At 38.9% G+C, this 25598-nt stretch overlaps 1 protein-coding gene across 1 annotated transcript; it reads left to right on the top strand.

The window, feature by feature from the left end:
- The first annotated feature begins 21509 nt into the window (after positions 1–21509).
- LOC124280630 lies at positions 21510–23416 on the top strand. Its single transcript, XM_046716609.1, has 2 exons — positions 21510–21610; positions 22560–23416. The coding sequence occupies exons 1-2, from the start codon at positions 21510–21512 to the stop codon at positions 23413–23415; spliced, it is 957 nt and encodes a 318-aa protein (XP_046572565.1). The 3' UTR covers position 23416.
- The last annotated feature ends 2182 nt before the right edge of the window (positions 23417–25598 follow it).

Raw genomic sequence — 25598 nt, 5'->3', positions numbered from 1 at the left:
AGGAACTTTCTAAGTGATGTTGTACTCTTGATAACAATAAGGCATGAAAGTAGAAGAATACATATCAATTTGCAAGGTGTAGATATGCTAATATCAAAAGAAGCAAAATTAACAAGTTCAAATAATTTAGGTTGGCAATGTACATCAATGTATCCCCAACATATCCTATTAAACGTTCTATATATCCAACGTTCTTTTGTGGATCTAACAAAATCCACATCTCTTCATTCAGAGTTAAATATCTTGACATTCTAAGTGTAAAATTGTTTACATCAGATGATTAACTTAAATTACCTCATACATCAGTAATCTATCCTATACTGACTTGAAAACCTTTTAAAAAACAGTTTCCAAAACTATTGTGTTGACAATTTATCCACTCAACAGCATTATAGCATCATGATAAATATCGTCTTAAAAGTTGTCTGAAAAATATTGTCGATTTTTTTTGTCATAGGCTGTCTTGTAATTTTAATAACTAGACAAAGAATTTTGAAACTTCACTCTAACCATGCACCAAATCTGGTCAGAGAATTCCTTTAAATCCCCCACTGTATTGTTTTCAGTGGTACAAATATCAAAAGCAATTTTCAATAACAAACTTTAAAATAGAACTTCCAATCATTGGATTTCTTGCAATAATATTCGAATACTTCTAAATATGTTTGGAATTTATCTTGAGTCGTGAAATTGTTGGATATATTTGTGGTTCATTTTGTTCTTGCAAAGATAATATTTCATACATTACGATAATGACCTGATCCAAATCGCAATCGAGTTCTTGAGTTGACTAAGTAAAGGAAGCCATATCTCTTGCCAACATTTCGACACGCAATTGCCTATCGAGTTCCGTCAAGTCTAAAATTTTAATTTCATATTTATTGTCCCAGCTACTTATGTACATTAAACGTTACCCATAACATGAGCTATTGCTTAATTCAAGAAATTTACACTGTACCTGACATGGTCGTGGAGTGTTCCCTTTCTCCCTCCGCGATCGACGACTGCTCCTGTCTTCAAGTTTTCACGTACCCGAGCCTCCAAAGCTTCTAGTGTAACTCGCATTGCCATTTTCTTGATTCAGATAACATGGACAAGCGAAGGAATAATTCATTGTGCTGGGTTCCTTGTTGTGTTAATAACGGGAGACACTTTGGCCCACTTTCAAACAACTTCTCATGGGATCAAGTGACAAAATGGCGGCAATTGTGTGTAGGGTCATTGTGGGTAATAACAAATACCTAATCCCTTTTCGATTGGCAGGTATGAAAACATTCTTTGACCCAATTTGGTTGTGATTTCAAGACATAAAAGACGAAAATGACCACTTCAGTACATAAAACCATTGCTTTTATAAAATGTCACGAGTCCGCGAGTGCCCACGGAGTACCGACTCATTACTTCTACAGCAATTTAATTTTGATAATATCGCCCGTTAAGACGAGGCAAAGCCCAAGGAAGCCGACACACAGACCCCGACAAACAAATGACATGACACTGATTGTTTGTCAAGTACTTGAACTCACTGTCAAAGCATACTAATTTTAAATGTTTTTAATGGTAAACATTACTCACAACCTCTATTCATAGTACAATTCCCTGATATTCTAGTTATTGAGAAATCCGTAATATATGTACCGGATTGACAATTGCTTGAATTACATTATACTAAACTTCCTAAATGCTTATATATACTGTTTCACATTCTAACGCAAACATAATTAAACCGATTTTCCCCTCAAATTTCACTTTTTGACGTTTAAGATTTTTCATTACTACAGTGAAAATTGTTACTCATCGTAGAATATCGTCCATCCATTTAGATTTTCAAAATTCTCCATCATATGAAATGCCAGGATGGTCAACTTCAAGCCAAATACTTGCAAATTTTAAGTTACTCAGTTCAAAACAGTGCACAGGAAACCAACATGAAACTACATGTTCTGGTTTTATGTTGGTTTCCATTTAATGAAACTTCAATTGCAAATTCCAGGAATGGAAACCAACAAGAAACCTCTAACCTTAGTTTCTTGTTGGTTTCCATTTACAGAAATGCGAAAATCAAAGAATCCAGAATGGAATCTAGTTGGAAACTCAGTTACTCAGTTTCAGTGAATGGAAACCAACTGGATTCCCAAATTACCCAGTATACGGATGGTTTCCAGGTTTCAGGAAGCCAAGTCATTTTTGTATTGCAGAGTCTTGGTAATTACAGCGAGATCAGATATTATAAATGGAGCTTTTTTAGAAATGAAAGCAGTCAGGCACAAAGTGTCAGGGTCAGATGATGGCGATGTGACGAAGGACGAAGCCGAGGCGAACAATGATGGGCAACTCCAGTGATATCGAAAGTCCCGTGTAATTCCGTGTGTTAGTCCGTGTGTCAGTCCTTGCGTGTCGCACAACACAACAGCCAGCCTTTATATATACTGACACAGATTCTCGAACTTTCCAGCAAAGCATGGCTGTATCATTAACCACTTCGATCTTTCGCGAAACGTGTTGAACATACGACATGACGAACAAGGAGAGTTCTATGGATATACACCTTCTTTAATATGATATGAGCGACGTTTCGGTGTAGCTACTAACGCCGTTATCAAGCAAATGATGTACAATACTAGATGCAAGGTATATTTATATACATAGTAAAGTTGAACAGTAAGTGATGATGTTTACACAATTAATGAGGTAGATGTACAAGGTGGTGGATGTTTACACAGTAGGCCAATAGTTACACAAACATAGTAAGCTATGGGGGATTAAGGGAGTAAGCCAGTGAGGTTAGAGAACCAATGTTATTACAAATTACAAAAAACACACTCTCGTAACAATATTATCAGATACAAAACGGGCCACTAAAGTAACAAGGCTTCTTTTGAATAAATGATGGTATTAACATATTTGTTTGAGTTTTATTGAGAGTGATGTATGCGTCGAAAATGCTGCATTAAAACAATTGATTATTTCGCTACATTGACACCAATGTGTAAAAGAAAACAGACCAGACGTTTCAAATGGGAGAAAATACTTTCAGCAGTCATCTGTATCACTCATATTTCTTCTGGTTTATGCAAAGTTCGATTTCATAGATGAGACGTTTCAAATGTTGTCTTCAGTATGATACTTATACCCAAGATCCTTTAAATTACACCAGTCATCACTACAGTTTGCTGTGATACATAGGGAAGATACTTAAAACCTGACATACACATGCATGCTTAAAAAATTGTGGAATTCACCATAAAGTTAATCGAGATATTGTTATTACGATAAGACTGAAAATATTCAGCAAAACACTGCAAACGTATGGTCACACACGCACGCACGTACGTACGCACACACACAGCATTATATGCCTTCCCATCGAATAACCATGTCCTCTTTGCTTCAACATCAATCCAACATGAGTATATACATCCTTTTGCCCGACCGTATGTACAGCACACGCAAACGTCTTTTTCCATAACACACTCTGCTGTGGACTATACAGCAAGAGACAAAATCAATGTACCATTGTCTACACAATACAAATGCTTCAAACTGAAACAGCTTAAACGCAATCGAACAAGATCGATACTGTTTCTCTGACTCCATCAACGGCAACAGCATGGTTCCCCAGATACCAAACACCATCCTGCAGAGAGAATGATCACAGGCTCAAAGCTGAAACGTAATTGTGTCCGATAAAAACATGACATATCAGAAAATCAATGGCGGTTATTTGTGTCAGTGGGACAATCTAAATGAAATGTTACACCATAGTATTTATTGAGAGCTCTATTTCTTCCACAATGCAAACTGATTTCTGAGAACGTTGTCCAACGGGGGCACTAAGCCTTGATGCATTGATGTCTGAATTACCAATGATGTAATTTATCCACACAGACTTTCAATTAATTTAACCAATGGCGAAGATGGTTCCTGGATGTTTATTATGGCAAGACTTTTAAAGAGCTTTATAGGCTCTGTGATGAGACTTCAGCGGATGCAAAGCACTCATACGAGATTGTAAACTGATGGCTTCCTGAAGGGGACGTTGACAGTTCCATTCAATTCACTGAGGAAATGACATAAGGCATGCAACGTTTAAGAAGACGTTTTATCTTAGAATTGACACCTGTCTTCTGTGAGACAATTATCGGGAAGTAGAGAAGGGTTCTGGTTGAATATTATAAGACTGTCTTGGTTGGTTTGTTGTTTAACGCCGCACTCAGCAATATTCAACCTATCTTTCCGCGGTCTGTAAATAATCGATTCTGGACCAGACAATGCACTGATCAACATCATGAGCATCGATCTACGCAACGGGGATACAAAGATGACGTGTGTCAACCAAGGCAGCGAGTCTGGCAATTCGATCCCGTTTGTCGCCTCTTACGACAAGCATGGCTTGCTGAAGACAAATTCTAAAACGGATCACCACGGGTCTTAAGAAGGAGTAAGTGAGTGAGTATGGTTTTACGCCGCTGTCATATTCCAGCAATCTCACGGCTCGGGACAGCAGAAATTGACTTCACACACTGTACCCATGTGGGGAATCGAATCCGGGTCTTCGGCTTTGGCTACTCCAGAACAAAGAGACAGACATTGGGTGCTGAGAGCCTGGTCTGCCACAGGATGCCAGTAAGCATCACATTTGCTCAATACCTCTCAATAAAGAACAAGTTGGTCGTCAGTGAAATAACATCAAAACATAAGGGAAGATTATGATACTTGATAAAAAGGATATACGGGTCACACAGGAAAATCAGTAGCAAAATAGGGAAAATGATAAGACGAGGAACACACACACCCCTACAGAAGGAAAACAAACAGAAACCGACTGATAACCCTATTTGGTATAAATTGTGTTATTAGTTTTTGAAGTAGTCCACCAGGTGATTGATACAGCAACTTGAAGAACGTAACACCATATACTGACGGCAGGACAACCAGCAATATAACTGACAGCCAGGAAGCATACTTGAGTAACAAAGTTGCCATGTAAGTTAGTAGTATTAATAGTATTGCTATTTTGCAGCTGTGTGTTCGCCAAGGTTCTGTTACATGACGTCCTCTTAGTGTGAAAGTTGTTGCAGTTGGTGGTCTGAGCTCGCTTTGTGGGGGTAACCTAGTCCGTTTGTCTTCAAATGAGAATTGAATTATGAGTAACTCAGAATCGTTGTCTCTGCCGCTGTACCCTCCTCCGTTAGGAACATCAACTTGTACATTTGACAATATTTTAGCTTCGAAAACAACGCTTTCCAGTGATGGGTATGAAAAGAACAGACAGCAGATATTGTTGATCACAGCGCTATGTCGTGTCCACATTCACATGTAATAGCCTATTCCATATACTGTGTTATTTCGCAATTCGTCATTCTCTTTTGGAGACAAATGGTTTTGAGTACAGGTGAGTTCATTTAATTAGTTACTGTAATTGTGAGTTGGATTTAAAGCCTACTTGAGGAATGGTTTTGTATTATCAGTGAACGTACTTTCACCATAGAAATGCCAATAACCAGTGGGCTATGCGTGTGCAGGTGCGTTTGCGTGTGCGTGTTTGTGTGCGTGTGTATGCATTTGTATATAATATCTTTAAACAACATTGTGAATGGTAGTCCTAAGAATGACTACCTGCATGGCAATTGCACTAAATTACTGTACTTCCTGGCTTAATGTAACAGTTAATTGTTTGGTATGGGTGTCGAATTCTGAATTTTTCAAACCAATATGGATAGACGGCAAACACACCATACAACGCGAGAGCACGCGACAGTTTTAATTTATCACGTGATAGTCACGTGCCCATGACGGCCCTGAACGAACAAAGCCCGCAAAAACCGAAATAAATAAATTGTCCCAACACACTCTGAACATGTCTGGACGCATAACCCTCATTGCACAATGTATGCACCCGATGCACAGCAGGAAAGACGATCGAAGGAGAAACACACATAGCCATTACCATTAGCAAGGTAAGAGATTTTTTCAAACCAATATGGATAGACGGCAAACACACCATACAACACGAGAGCAGGCGACAATTTGAATTTATCACGTGATAGTCACGTGCCCAAACTGCAACAACGATTTCGTGTGCATTACGTCGAACTATGACGGCTCTAAACGAACAAAGCCCGCAAAAACCGAAATCAATAAATTGTCCCAACTCACTCTACACATGTCTGGACGCATAACCCTCATTGAATAATATATGCAACCCAATGCACAGCAGGAAAGACGATCGATGGAGAAACATATATAGCTTTACCATTGGCAAGGTAAGAAAATGGTTTCTGTGTATCAAAGTATGGATTTGACTCGAGGTCACGGTGACTGAACGATCCGACTACCCAAGATTTGTTCACGTGTGCATGTGTGTGTGTGTCGGTGTCGGTGTGTATGCGTCTGTTTCTGTGTCTCTGTCTCTGTGTGCATTTCTGGTATTCGATCTTGTACTATATGTCTGCTTGTCTGTGTGGCCGTTCGTCTGTGTCTGTGTTTGTGTGTATGCATGCGGGGCGGTGGGGTAGCCTAGTGGTTAAAGCGTTCGCTCGTCACGCCGAAGGCCTGGGTTCGAATCCCCACATGGGTACAATGTGAGAAGCCCATTTCTAGTGTCCCCCGCCCTGATATTGCTGGAAGATTGATAAAAGTGGCGTAAAACCATGCTCAGTCAGTCAGTCAGTGTATGCATGCGTATGTATGTGTGTGTGTGTATGTGCGTGTGTGTGCATGCTTATGTGAACGTGTATATACATGTGTGTGTGCCTGTGTGTGCTATAGAATTTCATACAAGCGCGTGCGTGTGTGCATGTGCGTGTCTTTATGTTTATGTGTATATGTGTGACTGTGTGAGAGTGAGTATGTGTGTCTGCGTGATCGGAGTGGGTTTGTTGTAGGGTTACCCTCACTCCCCGCCTTGTACATATGAAAGCCGTACGTGTGGGGACTAGAGTTTCTCACCCCTCCACACCCTCACTCCTCGCCTTGTACATATAAATGCAGTACGTGAGTGGATTAGGGTTTCTCACCCTCCATACCCTCACTCCTCGCCCTGTACATATAAATGCAGTACGAGTACATGCTTAATGTCACATCGAGTCAATATAGATGAATGTAAATAAATGTACACGAACACCATATTTCCCTAGAAAACAATGCATGCCATGTTGTGTGGACGAGTGTTTGAATAGAGACAACACAGTAATATTGATTTGTACTGACACGATGACGTACACACCTTATGTGATAGTCCAGTAGCTAAAAACAATTTTCAGTCCTAACCTTGCATTTTAGGTCCCACAGTATTTTATTGCTGATTTTATAAGTTTAATATATGTAGATCATAAAACATCTGGAAGCCAACTTGGCACCCTTGAGGGTTTTGAATAAAACATGTTTTAAGATGCACCCTTGACATCTCAAGCGCCAGCAGAGGACCAGGTTGAGGCACAATAAGTTGTTGGGTAAGTAGCACAAAATGCAGTACTTCCTGTGACGTCTGTTTACATTAGCTACTCAACTGTAACATCATCTGCCCAAATAATATGGCACAATGGTAAATCATTTTTGTTGTCCAACTGATTTATAACATGTACAACATTGTAAATCAGAGTAATTGTGTGAAAGATATGTGATAAAAATAACTCAGATCAAAATGCAAACTAGTGAAGCGTCGTCTGCTAGGCTTAGCATCTGCATCAGTGGAAAGCTGCACTGAACTTCATCTGATGTTGAAATATATCAGAACCAGTTATATATATGCATTCATATATTCATGTTTGCAAACAATGTTCAAAGGTTTTCATAGAAGAAATGTCTCCATTCCCTTGAATTGATAGTTTGATGAAAACTGTGTGTACTACTTTCTGAACAACAAATCATACAGCCATTGGGCTGTATTGACTATGCAAGTAAAGAAAAGTTTTTAATTATTTTTTTCTCTAAACTGAATAACAACATTGATCAGAATATGATACTTCATAATTTTAATTAAAAGTAATTGATAACTGGTACAGTCTGCAGAGAATGATACTGTATATGTATTTGGTTTGTAAATATTTAAAACATTTGTCATAATTGTGTTATACCTTTCAATATACCTTGTTCAACTACCCTTCAATATTTTATTTTTGCACATTTTAAGAGAAATCATATATCCTTTTGTTTCTTTAATTTCAGACTGGTGGTGAGGAATGTATATTTAAGATAGTTGGCTGCCGTAGTACCCCAAATCAGAAACCGACAACTAACTCGACGACACAGCGTATCACATCTATTATTGACTCTAGGAAGATCCGACAGGATGACCTACATTTAAAAATTGAACGAAACAGTATTTATTTTGAACGAAATGGATTATTCTACCACAAAAACTGTGTATCTACTTACACATCAAAGACACATCTAAAAGACTTACAAAATCATGTTCAGAAATATGCCTGCTAGAACCACCCAAAAAGAGAAGCCGTCGTTCAGATTCGGCTGCTGACTTCAACTTTCTCGAAGTTTGTGTATTCTGCGGGAGACCATGTGAAATTGAGAAAGACTCTAGAAATCCTAGACGATGGAAGAGATCTATCCTTTGCAGAACTGCGGATGATGGCCAAAGATCCTTGAAGAATATAATTCTTCATACGTCAGGATACGTGGGGAGATGAAGTTAGACTGAGAGTAGAAGGAGCCATAAGTGATCTTCATGCTGCAGAAGCAAGATATCATGACAACTGTCGTAACAATTTTATGGCCCCTAAATCTGTTCAATTAGCCATTTCAAAATTGAAAGGAACTGAGTCAAGCTCAGATGAAGCATTTGATTATGTGATTAGATCAATGAATGCTTATCGGAAGCAAATCAGAAACTCCACAGAAGTATACAACCAGTACCTAGAGAGTGGTGGGGCCAAGCTTTCAAAAAGACAGTTTATTGAAGAAATATCAAGGTGTTTTGCCGATGAACTGATTATTCTAAGAGGAAAAGGAATAGCCAGTTTTTCTTGTCTTCCGGCAAACTGCAACAGACACCCTTAAGGTGGTCCTTGACGAAACTGAAGATGATGATTTGACTTCTTCCATGAAGAAACTTTCCAAACAGGTACGATAAGAAACTAAAGAAATACCGCTTTCCAAAGAGGAATACAAAAAAAGAATAGACTGCCAGATTGCAGGAGGGAGTTGTAGTCCAACATTTCAAGAACTCTTGAGTTATATTCTCCAAGGTGAAGAACATGAGCTACCAGTCCTGATGATTTGTAATATGATTACTGGTCTACTAGAAAAGCAACCAACACCACTGCAGACATGTCTTGGAGTATTCATCAAAGGAAAATATCTGATTCAAGAATTGAACAAGTTTGGTATTGTGTGCACCTATGATGAAGTTCTTCGATTCAAAAAGTCAGCAGCCCTTGCATCAAATGATGTCACATCTAGAGGATTAAGGTTGGAATCACCAGGAGAAACTCCCTTTGTACAAGTCATAGTCGACAACTTTGATGCCAACATTTCCAGCCAAAATGGACTCCAATCAACACATGCTCTTGCAATGCTTCTAACTCAGACACTTGATGATGATAAGAACACTGGTGACATAGATACATTTCGTCGGATAAAAAAGAGGAAATGACACAGCAAGTGGATGATGAAATCACAGTAGAACGATATACAGGTCCCAAAAAGCCAAACATGCCTAAGTACTGCATCATGAAGACAGTGAAACAACTGAAAATTTTAGCCATGCAGATAGTCTCGACATCACGTGCAACTGTTAGGGATGTGGACTTCTTGTTTCAAGTTGTTCAAGATGCCTCCTGTCCAGAATGGAACGGCTATAATAGTGCACTGAACAGAAGGGAAGGTCACACAGTCAGGTCGAAAACAACATCAGTTTACACTCCTCTGATAGACATGAAACCAGCTGACCCTGACACCATGTTAACTGCTATGAAGGAAGCTGAAAAACTGACTAAACAAGTTGGACAAAATGTTGTTGTTTTCACATGTGACCAACAACTTTACAGGGTGGCAGTTCACATAACATGGGTATACCCAGAAAGATTCAGTCATTTCTTTCTACGCCTAGGAGGAATGCACTTCCTTATGAACTTTATTGGATGTGTTGGGACACTGATGGCTGGAAGTGGACTGTCGGACATTCTTGAAAGCTCTTTTGGAAGTGTAGCAAACATGATGTCAGGAAAGAGATATCCTCAAAATTTACGAGCCTTAAGACTTCTAGTTGAAGAACTATTACGGAACGTGCTAACGGAGGTATCCACGCCAGATGACTTATTTAGCATCTTGGAAGAAAGAGCAAGACAAGCCAGAACAACAAGACTGTGGCTCGATATGCTTATCAAGCCAGTTTTACTGATGCTACAGTTTGTCAGAGCTGAGAAAGAAGCAGATTGGCCACTCCATTTGCTTGCAGTTAAGTTGATGATGCCCTCCTTCTTTGCTGCTGGACATCAGAACTATGCACGTTATGGCCTGTACTATCTAAGAACAGCAGAAGATCTCAATCCAGAACTACTTGAGAAATTTCTGAAAGGGGAACATGTCGAGCGTCATACACCTGGGACTTGGAATGGGATATGGACATGAATGAGACTACATTCATGAAATATGGAAAGGGTCCAGATGGCATCATTGGCATCACCTTAAAGTCAAATTCTCTGAAGACATGGGCCTTGAGTCTTCATACTTGCAGTGTTTTGTCAAACGATATCTCTGATATGACAACCAAGGATAAATCAACAAGTCAAATTCACAAAGAAGAAATGAAAGGCCGAATCTCAGCAGATGCAAAAGATCGTAAAAACATTCGAGAGAAACTCCAAGAGTCAGGTGATCCATTAGATGTGTCACAGCACCCTACAGATAAACTGTTGCAGGTTGTGAGTGGCAGATTTGCAGACAGTTCTGTGAATGTTGATAAGGGACTGGCAGTAGGCCAGGAAGAAATGGAGCAATTTGAAAGGTCATGGCCAGATTGATTTCGTAAGCCTTTGTCAAAGAAAATAAAAACTATGGCTGTCTTGAAGAATCATGTTCAGATTGGATCTGCAAATTTGTATGACACAAATCTTATCTACTCCAGAATCATTGGACTTCAAGCCGCAGGGAGGGATATCAACATTGCTCGTTTTAACATTTGAGTTGGTACCAGTGCCTACTTCTATGTTTACTGATGGAGGTGTCATGAGAACAGCCACAAACAAATATACTTTGAAGAACAACTTGCAGGTTGAACTGTCAATACAAAAAAGTATTATCATTGATGGTTCTGCAATGCTGTGGGTGGTTCACTGGCCAAAAGATGGAAAAGTAAAAGATTTCATTGACAACGTTGTTTCATACGTAATGAGGAAAATGAAAGAAGCTGATGTGTACCTTGTGTTTGACAGATACTTTGAATACAGCATCAAAGGTGTCACTAGATCATCACGGGACAAAGAAGCCAACAGACAACACAAGATTTATCTTTCCATGCCCCTCCCACCAGAGAAGATTCTACTCACAGTTACTTCAAACAAAGTTCAATTGATAGATCTTGTAGTATATTGCCTCCAAGAGATGAGTGAGTGAGTGAGTTAAGATTTAAAGTCACATCGGCAATATTTCAGCCATATCGTGACTAAAACTAGTGCTAAATTTGTAATACATCCAAGAGATGAGAAAATCACTGATAGTCTGCACATACAAGTTAGTAACTGGAATGTCCCCGGTACCTGTGGAAGTCAATAATGGCTTATTGATTAATCAAGGAGATCTCAGGACAACCCATGAGGAGGCTGATGTTATCATCATACAGCAAGTGGTATCTGTTGCAGAGTCACTTACAAATGCATCTATTACAGTGGTGTGTGATGACACTGATGTGTTCGTGCTGCTGCTACATTTCTACCTGTGCAAACAATTAACATGTCAGCTATCCATGGAGTCAACATCATCTGTGAACAAGAAGTGCATCAACATTAAGGCCACAGCTGAGAAACATTCTGTTATTATTCCAAAACTTCTTGCAGTTCATGACCTTACAGGCTGTGACACAGTGGCTCAGTGCTTGGGCATTGGAAAATCTACTGCTGTGAAATTGTTGAAAGGTAATTACCATCTTCATCATGTTGGGGATCTGTCTGCTTCCACTGAAGAAATCATACAGGAGTCTGTGTCATTTATGTCTGCATGTTATGGACACACTGCATCTGCAATGCATGAGCTTCGATTCAAAGTGTGGAAATCAAAAGTTGGAAGAAGAAATGCTCTCTCAACTGTGAAGATTATGTCATTGCCACCTACTCAGGAGGCATTTGAGCAGAATGCACTGAGGGCTCACCTGCAAACCTGCATCTGGAAACATGCTTTAGATGAAGATCCTCCAACACTAGATCCTCTCAAGCATGTATAGGATGTGATGACTGCTATAACCAGCACACCAGAGCTGCCCTTAGAGTGCTCAATGAAAGTGACTGACATTTCAAATCCATTGTGCCAAGAAACGGAAAAAGACTTTGCCTATGACTCTCACTCGTGAATACAGACTCAAATTGATTTGGGTAATTATTTGTATAATGCAAGTTCTTCACTTTTGTAGCATTGTAAGTAACAATCAGTCTATATATCATACGGTTTGGACATGGATTTTAAATGGATAATCATATTTAAGAAATACAGTTCGCTCTACCACCATGTATAGTGTAATAAAACACACTTTTGCCCTGAACTATTATAGTTAAAGCATGTATGTTTTTTTCGATTGTTCATGTCAGAAATTACACAACAAAATAATTGCCCTTTATCTACTTTTGGAACATTATTCTAGAGTTAAATGGTATTGATTGCATACTGTCTGGATAAAAGAGTTTTTATAAAAAAAATAACCCATAATTCCCTTTGTTTAATTACTGTAAAGAACTCACATATCATGTGTGAGCAACAGTTATGAAAACATGTTGTATACTAAGAATATACAACACCTTTAATCACTGTAAAGCTCACAGTGTGTTTCTTTGTAACCACCAAAATGTTGCCGGTTATCAAAAGAGGGTCATTTTTTAAAAATCTTTTTTTTTTCAAAACCCTCAAGGGTGCCAAGGTGGCATCCGATAGTTTATTCATCTTTAGTGTCTAAGGGAATGAAATCATGCAAAAACTATTGTGGGACCTAAATTGCAAGGTCATGTCAACATTCTGCCGGACTATGAATATGTGTGTGTGAGAGTATCTATGTCTGGGGTTGCGAGTGTCTCATCACTTGCTCGTAAGTGAGAGTGCGCGTGAAAGAGTGAGTGAGTGGGTAGGTGGTGCGTGCTTGTGTGTGTGTATGTGTGTGTGACCGGCGTCTTTTATGAATCGTGATTGGTACAAGAAGCAATCAACCTGGTCACCAAATCTTACTGGGTTTAATTGGCCTGTTTCAACACGTCCAGTAAAAGTACGCTACTATATTATACATATAATACAGTTCAATACAACGTTACATCTTGACTCAACTTAGTCGTAGATCTATGATAAACTATAGAGTTACGACAGGTGGCAACGTTACGAACGCTTTGTGGATCGAGACGCAGTGTTGTGAAATCGTAATTGATTTGTACATTGAACATAGTTGTTTATTACATGATAATTCACTGGACTTCTCCTTCACTGGGAACTAAATGGCGCCAAGCGCAAGAACTGCGAATATCCAGATGCTAAATGAACTAAGAATTCGAGTTTTCATAGCCTCTAAAATGCTTTACGAACAGTCAACCAGATACAGTGACAATGCCTTTTGGGCAGTGATGGTAGCTAGTGGTCTTAAGGGTGTAGCTGCAGCTGCTAGCCTATGTGATTATCTCCCCGTGGGTGATGATCAGAACAAATGGGTTTCAGCATCTAAGAAGTTCATCGGAGTGGTCTCTGGATTTGCAGTCTCCTTTCAAACTGGCAAAGTCTTTCTTATTGATTACTTTGAAAAGAAACAGCGAATCTATAAAGAAACAGCTTCAAGTTGGCAAAAGCTGGAATTCGACATTGAATTAACTCTATTGAGGACACAACCACAGACAAAGATATCAGAAAGTTTACAAGTGAATGTATAAAACAACGGGATGATATATGCTCCAAGTCCAAACCAGAGGAAGACATTTTTCAGAAATACCATGATAACCCCGATTTAGTGACCAAGGGGTATCGGAAAAAACAATCTGTCATTGCATTCATTCTACAAAGACTTGTTAGGGAGGAAGAAGCAGAAAGAGAAGAACATCAAAAAGAAGATCAAGAAGATGAATCTGACCTTGTTTGTTGGGCTTGTCTTCCCTTTGGTGTATATTTATGTATTTTGTACCATCTGATCAAATTCTTTATGAAGCATGTCAACGAAAGTCAATGCAATTACCACCGTGAACATTTCATTTAAAAATGTAAACAGGATGCTGTGATTCTCTATTCAAATGAGTGAGCTGGCTTTAGATAAGACAAGTTATTCAGTATAAAGGCCACGAGCCCAAACGTTGAGGTACATTGCTGTGCTCAAGTTACGCAACTTTACTCTGCTAATTGCGGTGCCTGAGACGACTGAAACCCATACCACCGTTTCCCTATTTACGCCTATGGTACCTGGATTGCATGTAGTTCCTTTAGTGTTCGCGGTAGGAAAAGAAGCTTTGCGTTCCTAAAAGGATGCATTCACGGCTGGTGTATGCCCTACCCGAGCCAGAAAGCGGCGAGGTCTCTCGTACATTTTTGAAATTTAGACGTCATTTCCTTGCATTTCAGAGCATGTTGTCATCATTCGCAAGTCAAATTAGCTGAGAGAAACTTTATTTTATTTTGTTGTTTCCTTGGGGGAAGTACGTTTTTCGGTTACTTGTTTCCAGAACACAAAATGCTTTGTGTGCAGAAAACGCAGGTAGAAAGTATCGTGCGTGAAATTAGTAGATTTATTTTCGTGAAACACGCAGGTTTTTCCATTAACGCGAACACTGTCCGGACAGTGGTTTATGTATTCTAACATCTATGTTTGCGATTCAAGGTTTATTTGTTTTAACATCTGTTTCTGATTCTTGGTTTATCTATTCTGACATCTTTGTTCCTAATGTATGGGTTTGTCGTAAGAGGCGAGCGCGACTAACGGGATCGGGTGATCAGGCTCGATGACTTGGTTGACACATGCATCGTACCATCGTACCATCAAATTGCGTAAATTGATGCTCATGATGTTGATCACTAGATTGTCTGGTCATGACTCGAGTATTTACAGACCGCCGCCATAAAACTGGAATATTGCTGACCGCGGCGTTAAAAAAACAAATAAAACAAAATCTGAGTTATGGCTTATTTCTTCTCACATCTATGTTTCTGAATTATGGTTATTTATTCTCGCATCTATGTTTCTGATTCATGGTTATTTATTCTCACATCTATGTTTCTGATTCATGGTTTATTTATTCTCACATCTATGTTTCTGAATTATGGTTATATATATTCTCACATCTATGTTTCTGATTCATGGTTTATTTATTTTAACATCTATGTTTCTGATTCATGGTTATTTATTCTCACATCTATGTTTCTGAATTATGGTTATTTATTCTCACATCTATGTTTCTGATTCATGGTTATTTATTCTCACATCTATGTTTTTGATTCATGGTTTATTTATTTTAACATCTATGTTTCTGATTCATGGTTTATTTATTCTCTCATCTATGTTTCTGATTCATGGTTTATTTATTCTAACATCTATGTTTCTGATTATGGTTTATTTATTCTGACCTCTCTGTTTCTGATTCACGGTTTATTTATTCTAACATCTATGTTTCTGATTCATGGTTATTTATTCTAACATCTATGTTTCTGATTCATGGTTTATTTATTTTAACATCTATGTTTCTGATTTATGGTGTATTTATTCTCACATCTATGTTTCTGATTCATGGTTTATTTATTCTCACATCTATGTTTTTGATTTATGGTTTATTTATTCTGACCTCTCTGTTTCTGATTCATGGTTTATATATTTTGACATCTATGTTTCTGATTCATGGTTTATTTATTCTAACATCTATGTTTCTGATTCATGGTTTATTTATTCTAACATCTGTGTTTCTGATTCATGGTTATTTATTATCACATCTATGTTTCTGATTCATGGTTTATTATTCTCACATCTATGTTTCTGATTCATGGTTTATTATTCTCACATCTATGTTTCTGATTCATGGTTTATTTATTTTAACATCTATGTTTCTGATTTATGGTGTATTAATTCTAACATCTATGTTTCTGATTCATGGTTTATTTATTCTCACATCTATGTTTCTGATTCATGGTTTATTTATTCTGACTTCTCTGTTTCTGATTCATGGTTTATTTATTTTAACATCTATGTTTCCGATTTATGGTTTATTTATGCTCACATCTATGTTTCTGATTCATGGTTTATTTATTCTAACATCTATATTTCTGATTCATGGTTATTAATTCTAACATCTATGTTTCTGATTCATGGTATATTTATTCTAACATCTATATATCTGATTCATGGTTATTTATTCTCACATCTATGTTTCTGATTCAAGGTATATTTATTCTCACATAGATCTATGTTTCTGATTTATGGTTTATTATTCTCACATCTATGTTTCTGGTTTATATGGTTTATTTATTCTCACATCTATGTTCCTGATGTATGGTTTAAATCAAACCAAATCTAAGTTATGGTTTATTTTTTCCAACACTCATGTTTCTGATTTAAGGTTACTTATTCTAACATCAATGTTTCTCAGTTACGGTTACTTATTCTCACATCTATTTTTCTGCTTTATGTTTTATTTATTCTGACAATTATGTTTCAAACTTATTGTTTTATTTATTCTATACAGGAGGTGTATATACGCTGTATTAATATAAACATGATTAAAGGTACTTTCACAAATGACAATATTGAGTAAAGCTTTGTAATTCTCTGCTAAACAAATATAATGGCTCAAACACGAGTGCCATAAAATCAATTTTCAAAACATATTAGTGAAGAGAAGACAAACACGTCCTCAACAAGTTGTTGCTTGTCTTCAGAGGGGGCTAAGTTTGATAAGATACAACGCTTGGTGTTTGCGGGACAAAGAATCATCATAATATCAACCACTGTTTTGTTTGTTTGTGGTTGTTTAGAGGTTGTCTTGATTCGAGTGGAAAAGTGTTGAGTGCGGCGTAAAACAATACTAACTTCAAAAAGGCAAAGATTTGTCATTCTACTTACTTGTACACCACTGTAACACAAAAGCCATATAATGAATGACCAATGATCAGTGTCACTCGCGTCACAAAATGTTGCAAAGCTTACCTACCCGATCCTCTTGAAGTCCTCTCGGACAAAAAGCATACGTAAATGGGGTCTAGTTCTCAGACAGAATTCCCGTGAAGCTACAAACTCAACAAGCTGTAATATTTATATACAAAAATATGGTTACTTTGTCTTTTATCTTGGAAGAAGGTCAGGAAAAATATTGTTGACAAACACTTTCTGTGTCGACTTAGCTACTACACTCTACCGGCTTCGGAATCGTAGGAATAAGCATGCATAGATTACCACCGATAGTCTGTGGACGCAGTAAAGTATAACAGTCGGTTCAACACATGACAGTAATGTGCAACAATTAGTTCAACAAAAGACTCTAGTAGTGAATGAAACAGTAGACTCTAATAGTAAATGAAACAAATGATAGTGGACTCTATCAGTGAATTAAACAGTGAACAGGAGATTGTCTTGGGATTTAAGTGGACCATTTCAGATTAATGTACTCTTAAAAAAAGTAATACAAAAGTGAAATTTTCCTTATAAATTTAGATATGTGGAAACTTAGTGTTACGAACGTTGGGTATGTTGTGTTATGGAAGCTTACAAAATGCCTTATAATCGCAATAATCGTTTTGGAAATCGATGACTTTGTACACAGATGAGTAAAAGTGAAAATTACAAAAAACGCAACTGCTGTCGTTTTGCGCCACTTGCGCAAAGGCATTATATACACGTGCAAAACGCACAACAAGCACTATAAAAGTGTAGGGTTCTCGATTTTACTTCACTTTGATTAAAACTCAAAGCACAGATTTCATAATGCCAAGACTGAACGAAGCTCAGGGGAACAACGCCATCGGACGAGTGCAAGCAGGCCAGATTAGAGGTTGCAAGGTTTCTTCTGTCTCCCCTAGCACCATATCGAGGCTATGGAACCGCTACCAGCAGCAGGGATCAACACGTGACCTTCCCAGAACCGGTAGACCACGTGTCATCACTTCTGCCCAAGACCGCAACATCCGGTTGCGCCACCTATGCTGAAGGACGACAACTGCTGCCTCCACTGCATACTCAGTACCGGGACTGCGCAGGATCTGGGACCAGACTGCCCGGAACCGTCTATGAGAGGCAGGGGTGCTACAAAGAAGTCCTTTTAGAGGCGTGATTTTGTCCAGGCAGCATCACCAGCTACGACTGCAATAGTGTCGAGGACACAGGGCATGGCCTCAGGGACGAGGCTTGATAATCTAACAATCAAATATTGTAACGAAAACCTTGTAGGTAAACTGCCCATAGGAATACATCGTTCTTAAAACTGCAAGTAAGGCTTTGTTGGCCTTTATAGCAATAAAACTGCAACTCTACGAAAAAATGCATTGACTTGTAAGAACTAAACCATGATAGTTATAATTAGAAACTACAACCACATTATTTCCAATGTAGGTTCATTTTTCTATACGAGAAAATTTTCCACCTTTTCTAAAAACCATTATTTTTGTTTAGATGTATTAACGGTCAAACCCCATGACTCACAATAACTTTGGAGAATATCACGACGCTTCTGTTGACCATTTACATTTACTATCTGCAACAAGAACGTCATCTGCGAAAAGTAACAGAAAAACTTCAATGATACCAGGATACAATTTATTGAATACCTCTCATGTCTTTTAATTATTTCATTCGACAACGCATTAATGAACAAGGAAAATAGTACAGGCCTTAAGACGCAGCTTTGCCTTACTCCATTCGGACATTCAAAGAAATCTGAAAAACCTTCATTTTTCTTGACATAAGATTTAAAAACCTTATTCATACTCTTAACGCTACGAAACAACTTTCCCTTCAAACCAATTCTGCGACGAAGTAACAGCAACTTATTTCTATAACCACTATTAAAGGCCTTTTTGACATCATCAGAGGCAACATAAAGTTTACCCTTCCTCTTGGATAGATATTTTTCCACAAGTGCACACAGTGCAGAAAGATTATCAGACGTAGAATATCCGGCTCTGAACCCAGACTGAGATTCTGAAATAAGCGATTCATCATTAGCCCAGTTAGTTATTCTACTGTTAAGAATACCAATGCATACTAAAGACTGACAACAACGTTATGCCTCTGTACTTATCTGGACAATCACGAGATCCACTTTTGTGCAACGGGTCAATAATTTGATTAGGTTACTTGATGACAAGGATATACGGGTCACACAGGAAAATCAGTAGCAAAATAGGGAAGGAAGAAAAGACGAGGAAAACACACACGCCCTACAGAAGGAAAACAGACAGAAAATCGCAATGTCGCTCGATAACCCTATTTGGTATAAATTGTGTAATTAGTGTTTGAAGTAGTCCACCAGTTGATTGATACAGCAACTTGAAGAACGTAACACCATTTACTGACAGCAGGACAAACATCAGTTTAACTGATAGTCAGGAGGTATGAGTAACAAAGTTGCAATATGAGTTAGTAGTATTAATAACATTGCCATTTTGCAGTTGTGTGTTCGCCAAGGTTCCGTTACATGACGTCCTCTTAGTGTAGGAAGTTGTTGCAGTTGGTGGTCTGAACTCGCTTTGTGAGAGTAACCAAGTCTGTTTGTGTTCAAATGAGAATCAATTGAATTGTGAGTAACTCAGAATCGTTGTCCCTGCCGCTGTACCCTCCTCCGTTAGAAACATCAACTTGTGCACTTGACAATATGTCACTTTCTGAAACAGCTCTTTCCAGTGATAGGTTGGAAAATAGCAGACAGCAGATTTTGTTGAGTTTAGTCGTGTACCTCATTCACATGTAAAAAGCCTATTCCCGATTCCCGATGTGTTATTTCGCAATTCGTCATTATTTTCGGAGACAAATGATCTGGAGCGCAGGTGTTTAGTTTCTACAACAGTGAGATGGCGTTTTAGTCGATTTGAAGAATATTTCAGTATTATCAGCGTTCCAGCTTGATCTTGGAAGAAAATTGAAGAAATGTTTTTCTATGTTCACCATCATTCTCAATCCCTAATGCACGGTTATGGTATTGACAAACCTTAAAAGCATAACCGGGGTGAATACTGGATTCGAACCACGACCATATGTCATATGTATATGAAAAGAATTATGGACAGAGTAAGTGTACTGTAACGGGAGGCTTCACAGGAAGACTCGTGTCAAAACCCACGACACTGTATTGTGTATATTTGTCTTGCAGTGAGATATCGCTTTAATCACGTATGTATTTGGTATGCAAGGCCCACAATACAATATTGCTAAATTTGCACAGTGGACCCTGGTCCATTTGAATATAACAAATGTATATAAATATTAAGTATAACTTGTATATACAATGTTGAAGATACCGTTTCTGAGTGACGATGAAGGTGACGTGGTGGAATAATATTTCTGATATCTATTTCTTCAGTGAACGTACTTTCAGGAAGGAAATGTCAATAACCAGTGTGTATGCGTGTGCATGCAGGATGACCCATACTTCCTTTATCGTGTCAAACAAGTCCTCTTTTGTCCTGATGTCCACTGATGTCCGGTTTGGATTGCTCTTTTTCAGTCAAATGTTTTTAACGATGTATGAATCCGGTGACTGTGTAGGCCAAGTCAGGTAACTTTATATTGTTCTGTTCTTTGTATTCACCAACAATACGGGCCCGATGAACGGGATCATTATCAAACTGGAAAAGGTAATTTTCGTCAAGGAAGTGGCTTGCTAATACTGCCACAAAATATACCCACAGAAACAAATAAAGGATCACAGGAAAAATCAAGCATTCCTTTCATATTTTCCAGTTTTCATCACCAGCTTTGATATTGTGCTGTAGTGATGAAAAACTGGAAAATATTAAAGGAACGCTTAAATTTTCCTGTGATCCTTTATTTGTTTCTCTCAGTATATTATCCAGTATATCCGTATACTTCTGACAGTTTATAATTCCTTCTAAAACACTTAAGTTCCTGCACCATGCACAGAGATACAACCCGCTCACCATAACAGACACCTGCTACCGTTGTAATGGGCATACATATTGCGATCTCGGAAAAAAAGCGAGAGGAGGCAGCAATTATATGTTATCATGATCTAAATTAATAATGATAGTCACGTTCCTAAACATGTCGTGTGTCGTATACTATAGATGTCGTGTGCATTACGTCGTACAATGGCGAAGCTGAACGAACAAAGTCCGCATACATTTTAATTCAGTTAATCACGTTTGTAATCCAAAACACTTTAGACATGACTGGACGCATAACCCTCATTGAACACAGTATGCACATCAGTGTACTCGAAGAAAGACGATCGAAGGAGAAACATATACAGGCCTTACCTTTAGCTAGGTAAGAAAATTGTTTATGCATATCAAAATAAGTATTTCAGTTGAGGTCACTAGACCAGAGACGTAGGGTCTGTGTCTGAGCTAAAATAAAACTACCCGAAATTTGTTCATGTGTGCTTGTGTGTGTGAGAGAGAGAGAGAGAGTGAGAGAGAGAGAGAGAGTGTGTGTGTGTGTGTGTGTGTGTGTGTGCGTGTGCGTGCGTGCCAGTGTCCTTTGGTTTGTGTATATATGTGTGTGTTGGTGTCGGCGTGTATGCGTGTCTGTGTCTCTGTCTGTGGCTGATTGTATATTTCTTAACCGTTGTATGTTGGCTGGTGACCAATAGAATTATCCCACGTACACGCATCCTGATGACAAAATAGTCAAGTACGATTTAATGTTTGCCTGTCTGTATGTGCGTTCGTCTGCGTCTGTATTTGTGAGTATACAAGGGTGTGGGTGCGTGCGTGTGTATATGTGTTTATGTGCGCGTATATATTGAAACCATTGAAATCCGTTCAATGTATATATTTGTACCTTTGTCAATTGGAAGATCTTGCTTGTAAGACAGTTACCGCTGAGGCTATTCGTTCTGGTATGTAAACGCATTGTACTTCCCCACAGTTTGACAGATGGGGGTGTCCAACCCATATCACCCTCAACTGCAGCGTTAGGAGCCGATTTTCGAAGACCCATAAAAAATTTCATTGCTCTGTTCTGTATAGTCTTCACTGAAGTTTGGTTTCTGGTCCCTCATATAGCTGACCCGTACTCAATCGTAGGCCATACCATCGTGTCGTACAATACAATATTGCTACAATTGCAGACTGGACCTTGGTCCATTTGAATACAACAAATGTATATATATTCAAATATGAAAACAAAATATTACGGAAACATATATACAATTTTGAAGATACGATTTCTAAGTGACGTGGTGGAATAATATTCATGATATGTGTTTCTTCAGTGAACGTTCTATCACCAAGAAAATGCCAGCAACCAGAAGTCAAACTCGGAAGGCAGATGAGAAACACCCTCAGCCTCAACACGACCCTCAACCGCAAGCTCGGCTTCAGCCTTCAAAGCCATTCAACGTCAAAGAAGCTTATGTCATGCTGTTATCCGAGTTAAGAATTCGCAGCATGATAGGGTCCTATATGATGTACGACCAGTCAGACAGGTACAGCCAACTTGCGTTTTGGCTGCTCATAGTAGCTAGTATACTAATGGGCCTGGCTTCAGCCAGTCTAACCACGCTCATCCCCGTAGGTGACGGGTGGCTCCCTTACCTAGCGAAGACAATCATAGGAGCAATCACTGCCACGGCTGGCTCTTTCAAAGCTGGCAGCATCTTCCTTTTAGAGAAGTTTGAGAAGAAGCAAGAGCTCTTCAACAAGACAGGCGCGGAATGGCAGAAACTTGAGCTGAAGATCCGCCTGTTTCTTGACACAGCGGACGACACACTCACCAGGGAAGCATACCAAAAATTTGCAGAGGATTGTATTGAAGAACGGACAACCATATGCTGCCTTTCAAAACCAGAGCGAGACATCTACAGAAAATATAATGAAGAATCCAGTCATATTTTGGAATCATATCGGGAAAAGAAATCTGTAGTCGCAGAAATTCAAGCTGAACTTGACAGGCTGCAGAACCAGAGAGAAACATCCCGGGAGCGGAACAAGAAGAAGACAACATCTTGCTTCCAAAGATTTTCCGCCGTTTGGAAAAACATACTTTCATGCTTATGCGTATCAACGCTAATCCTTTTAATGTTTTGTTTTCTCATTTGGAAATTACTGATTACCTACCCTTCAGAATGAATGTTTGTTTGTCATTTATTCATTCGAGTCTGTGACCGGTAAATTCCAGCAGGACGATTGTTATTATCGAACTGTTCAAGATTGTGGAGCGAAGGCTACGATATAACACTTCATTATTTCATAATTTTAAACAATTTAATTTACATATGTTTACTGTTCTTTGAATTGTGGCGGTAGAGATTAACAGTTATATAATCAGATACAAACACGAGCCACAAAAGTAGCAAGGCTTCTTATAAATGTATAAAGGTTTTGACATATACTAGCCACATAAAGAAACTGTGCATTGTCAAAATATTATCCCAGTTGATAAGTACGATAACAATGTCAAAGGTACATATAAACTTTAATGGAGGGATCATGAGACCATAACAAGTCTGGAGAATTTCAACTGAAAAGTCAATCACAATGACGTCACGAGTCCACAAGCGGGACAGGGGTCAAACGACCAGGTCACAAGCTCAATAACGGGTATGTCCATCATCGGCATTGAGAACAGCAGTGCATCGACGACGCATATAGCCTATCAAACGTGCAAGGAAGGCTTGTGGGATGTCACGCCAGATTCTCTCAAGTTCTGTTGCAAGGTCAAGGACGTGATCTGGCGGATGAGGAAGACGGCGTAGACGTCGATCCATCTCGTCCCAAACATGCTCTATCGGGGAGAGATCCGGTGAATTTGCAGGCCATGGCAGTAAGTCAACGTTGTGGTGATGCAAGAAATCCATAGCAACCCTTGCCGTATGAGGGCGGGCATTTTCCTGTTGGAATGTTAACCCAGGGCCATGACGTTGCAGAAAAGGAATTGCCACAGGTCGAAGAATCTGATCCCTGTAGCCCACACCAGTTAAGTTGCCCTGAACAATCACCAAAGGAGTTCTTTGGCGTGCTGTTATTCCACCCCAAATCATCACGGAACCACCACCAAAGCGATTCCTCTCCAAGACACAGGCCTGTGCAAAACGTTCTCCATTGCGTCTATAGGCACGTTGACGTCCATCACTATGGGAAATGTTAAACCTGGACTCATCTGTAAAAACAACACTTCTCCACCAAAACAAGGGTCTGCGGACATGATTTCGGCACCACATTCGGCAAGCTTGTCGATGACGTTGTGTCAGGATAGGCCGTATGGCGGGACGTCGTGGTCTGATCCCGTGATGACGTAAACGTTGTCGAACTGTGTTGGGGTGGATACGGCGAAGTCCTGGGATGGTTCGGATGGTTTGAAACCTGTTGCGAAGATGGGTCACCCTTATCCATATGTCCTGTCTTGGCGTTGTTACACGTGGATGTTCAGAACGTGGCCGATGACGTCATTTGTGTTCTGGTAGCGTCTCACCAGTGCAGAAATGGTGTTCCGTTGGTAGTGGAAATGTGCAGCTACTTGTCGTTGAGACATTCCCCACACGGACCATCCCAATGGCCCCATGACGTTGTGCAGACGTGAGCCTTGGCATGCTATGCGTTTCAATAGCCGTTTAATTTTTGAACGATCGCAAGGGCAGGGTTGAGCTTTCCAAAGTGACAGTATTGTGTGGCATTCATTTGCTCTGTTTCTCTTTCCCGGAATGCACGTGCAACAACGTATTGCACGTCTCAAGGACGAACCCACTGACATCACGGAACGTTGCACGTGCATGCTTGTTGGATACATGTCACTCATCTCTGAGTATAAATCCTTATGTGTCTACACAGGTTTGATAAATTTAGATTTTAAATTTTTGTATGCACAGTTTCTTTATGTGCCTAGTATATATGTGTGTTTTATTGTATGCGGAAAATGCTGCATTAAAACAATGGATTATTTCGATACTTTGACACCAATATATACAAGAAAACTGACCCGACCTTACAGATGGTGAAAATACTTTCAGCAGTCATCTGAATCATTATTAATTCTTCTGGTTTATGCAGAAGCTCGATTTGATAGCCTAGGCGTTTTCCACATTATGATGCTTACACACATGTAAACGTTATCATTTCAAAATTTTAACAGCCATTGCTACAGTTTTCTGCAATACGTAAGTAAGAAACATAAAACCTGACATAAGCATGTATAATAAGACATATATGCTTGAAACATTACAGAAAGTCAATCGAGATATAATTGTTATTGCGACAAAATTGAAAATATTCAGCAAAACACAACAAGAACACACTCTGCTGTGGAATATACAGCA

Source organism: Haliotis rubra, unplaced genomic scaffold, assembly GCF_003918875.1.
Source record: "Haliotis rubra isolate DU_JTF1 unplaced genomic scaffold, ASM391887v1 Scf270, whole genome shotgun sequence".
Lineage (NCBI taxonomy): Eukaryota > Metazoa > Mollusca > Gastropoda > Lepetellida > Haliotidae > Haliotis > Haliotis rubra.
This window is presented reverse-complemented; position numbering and strand designations above follow the sequence as displayed.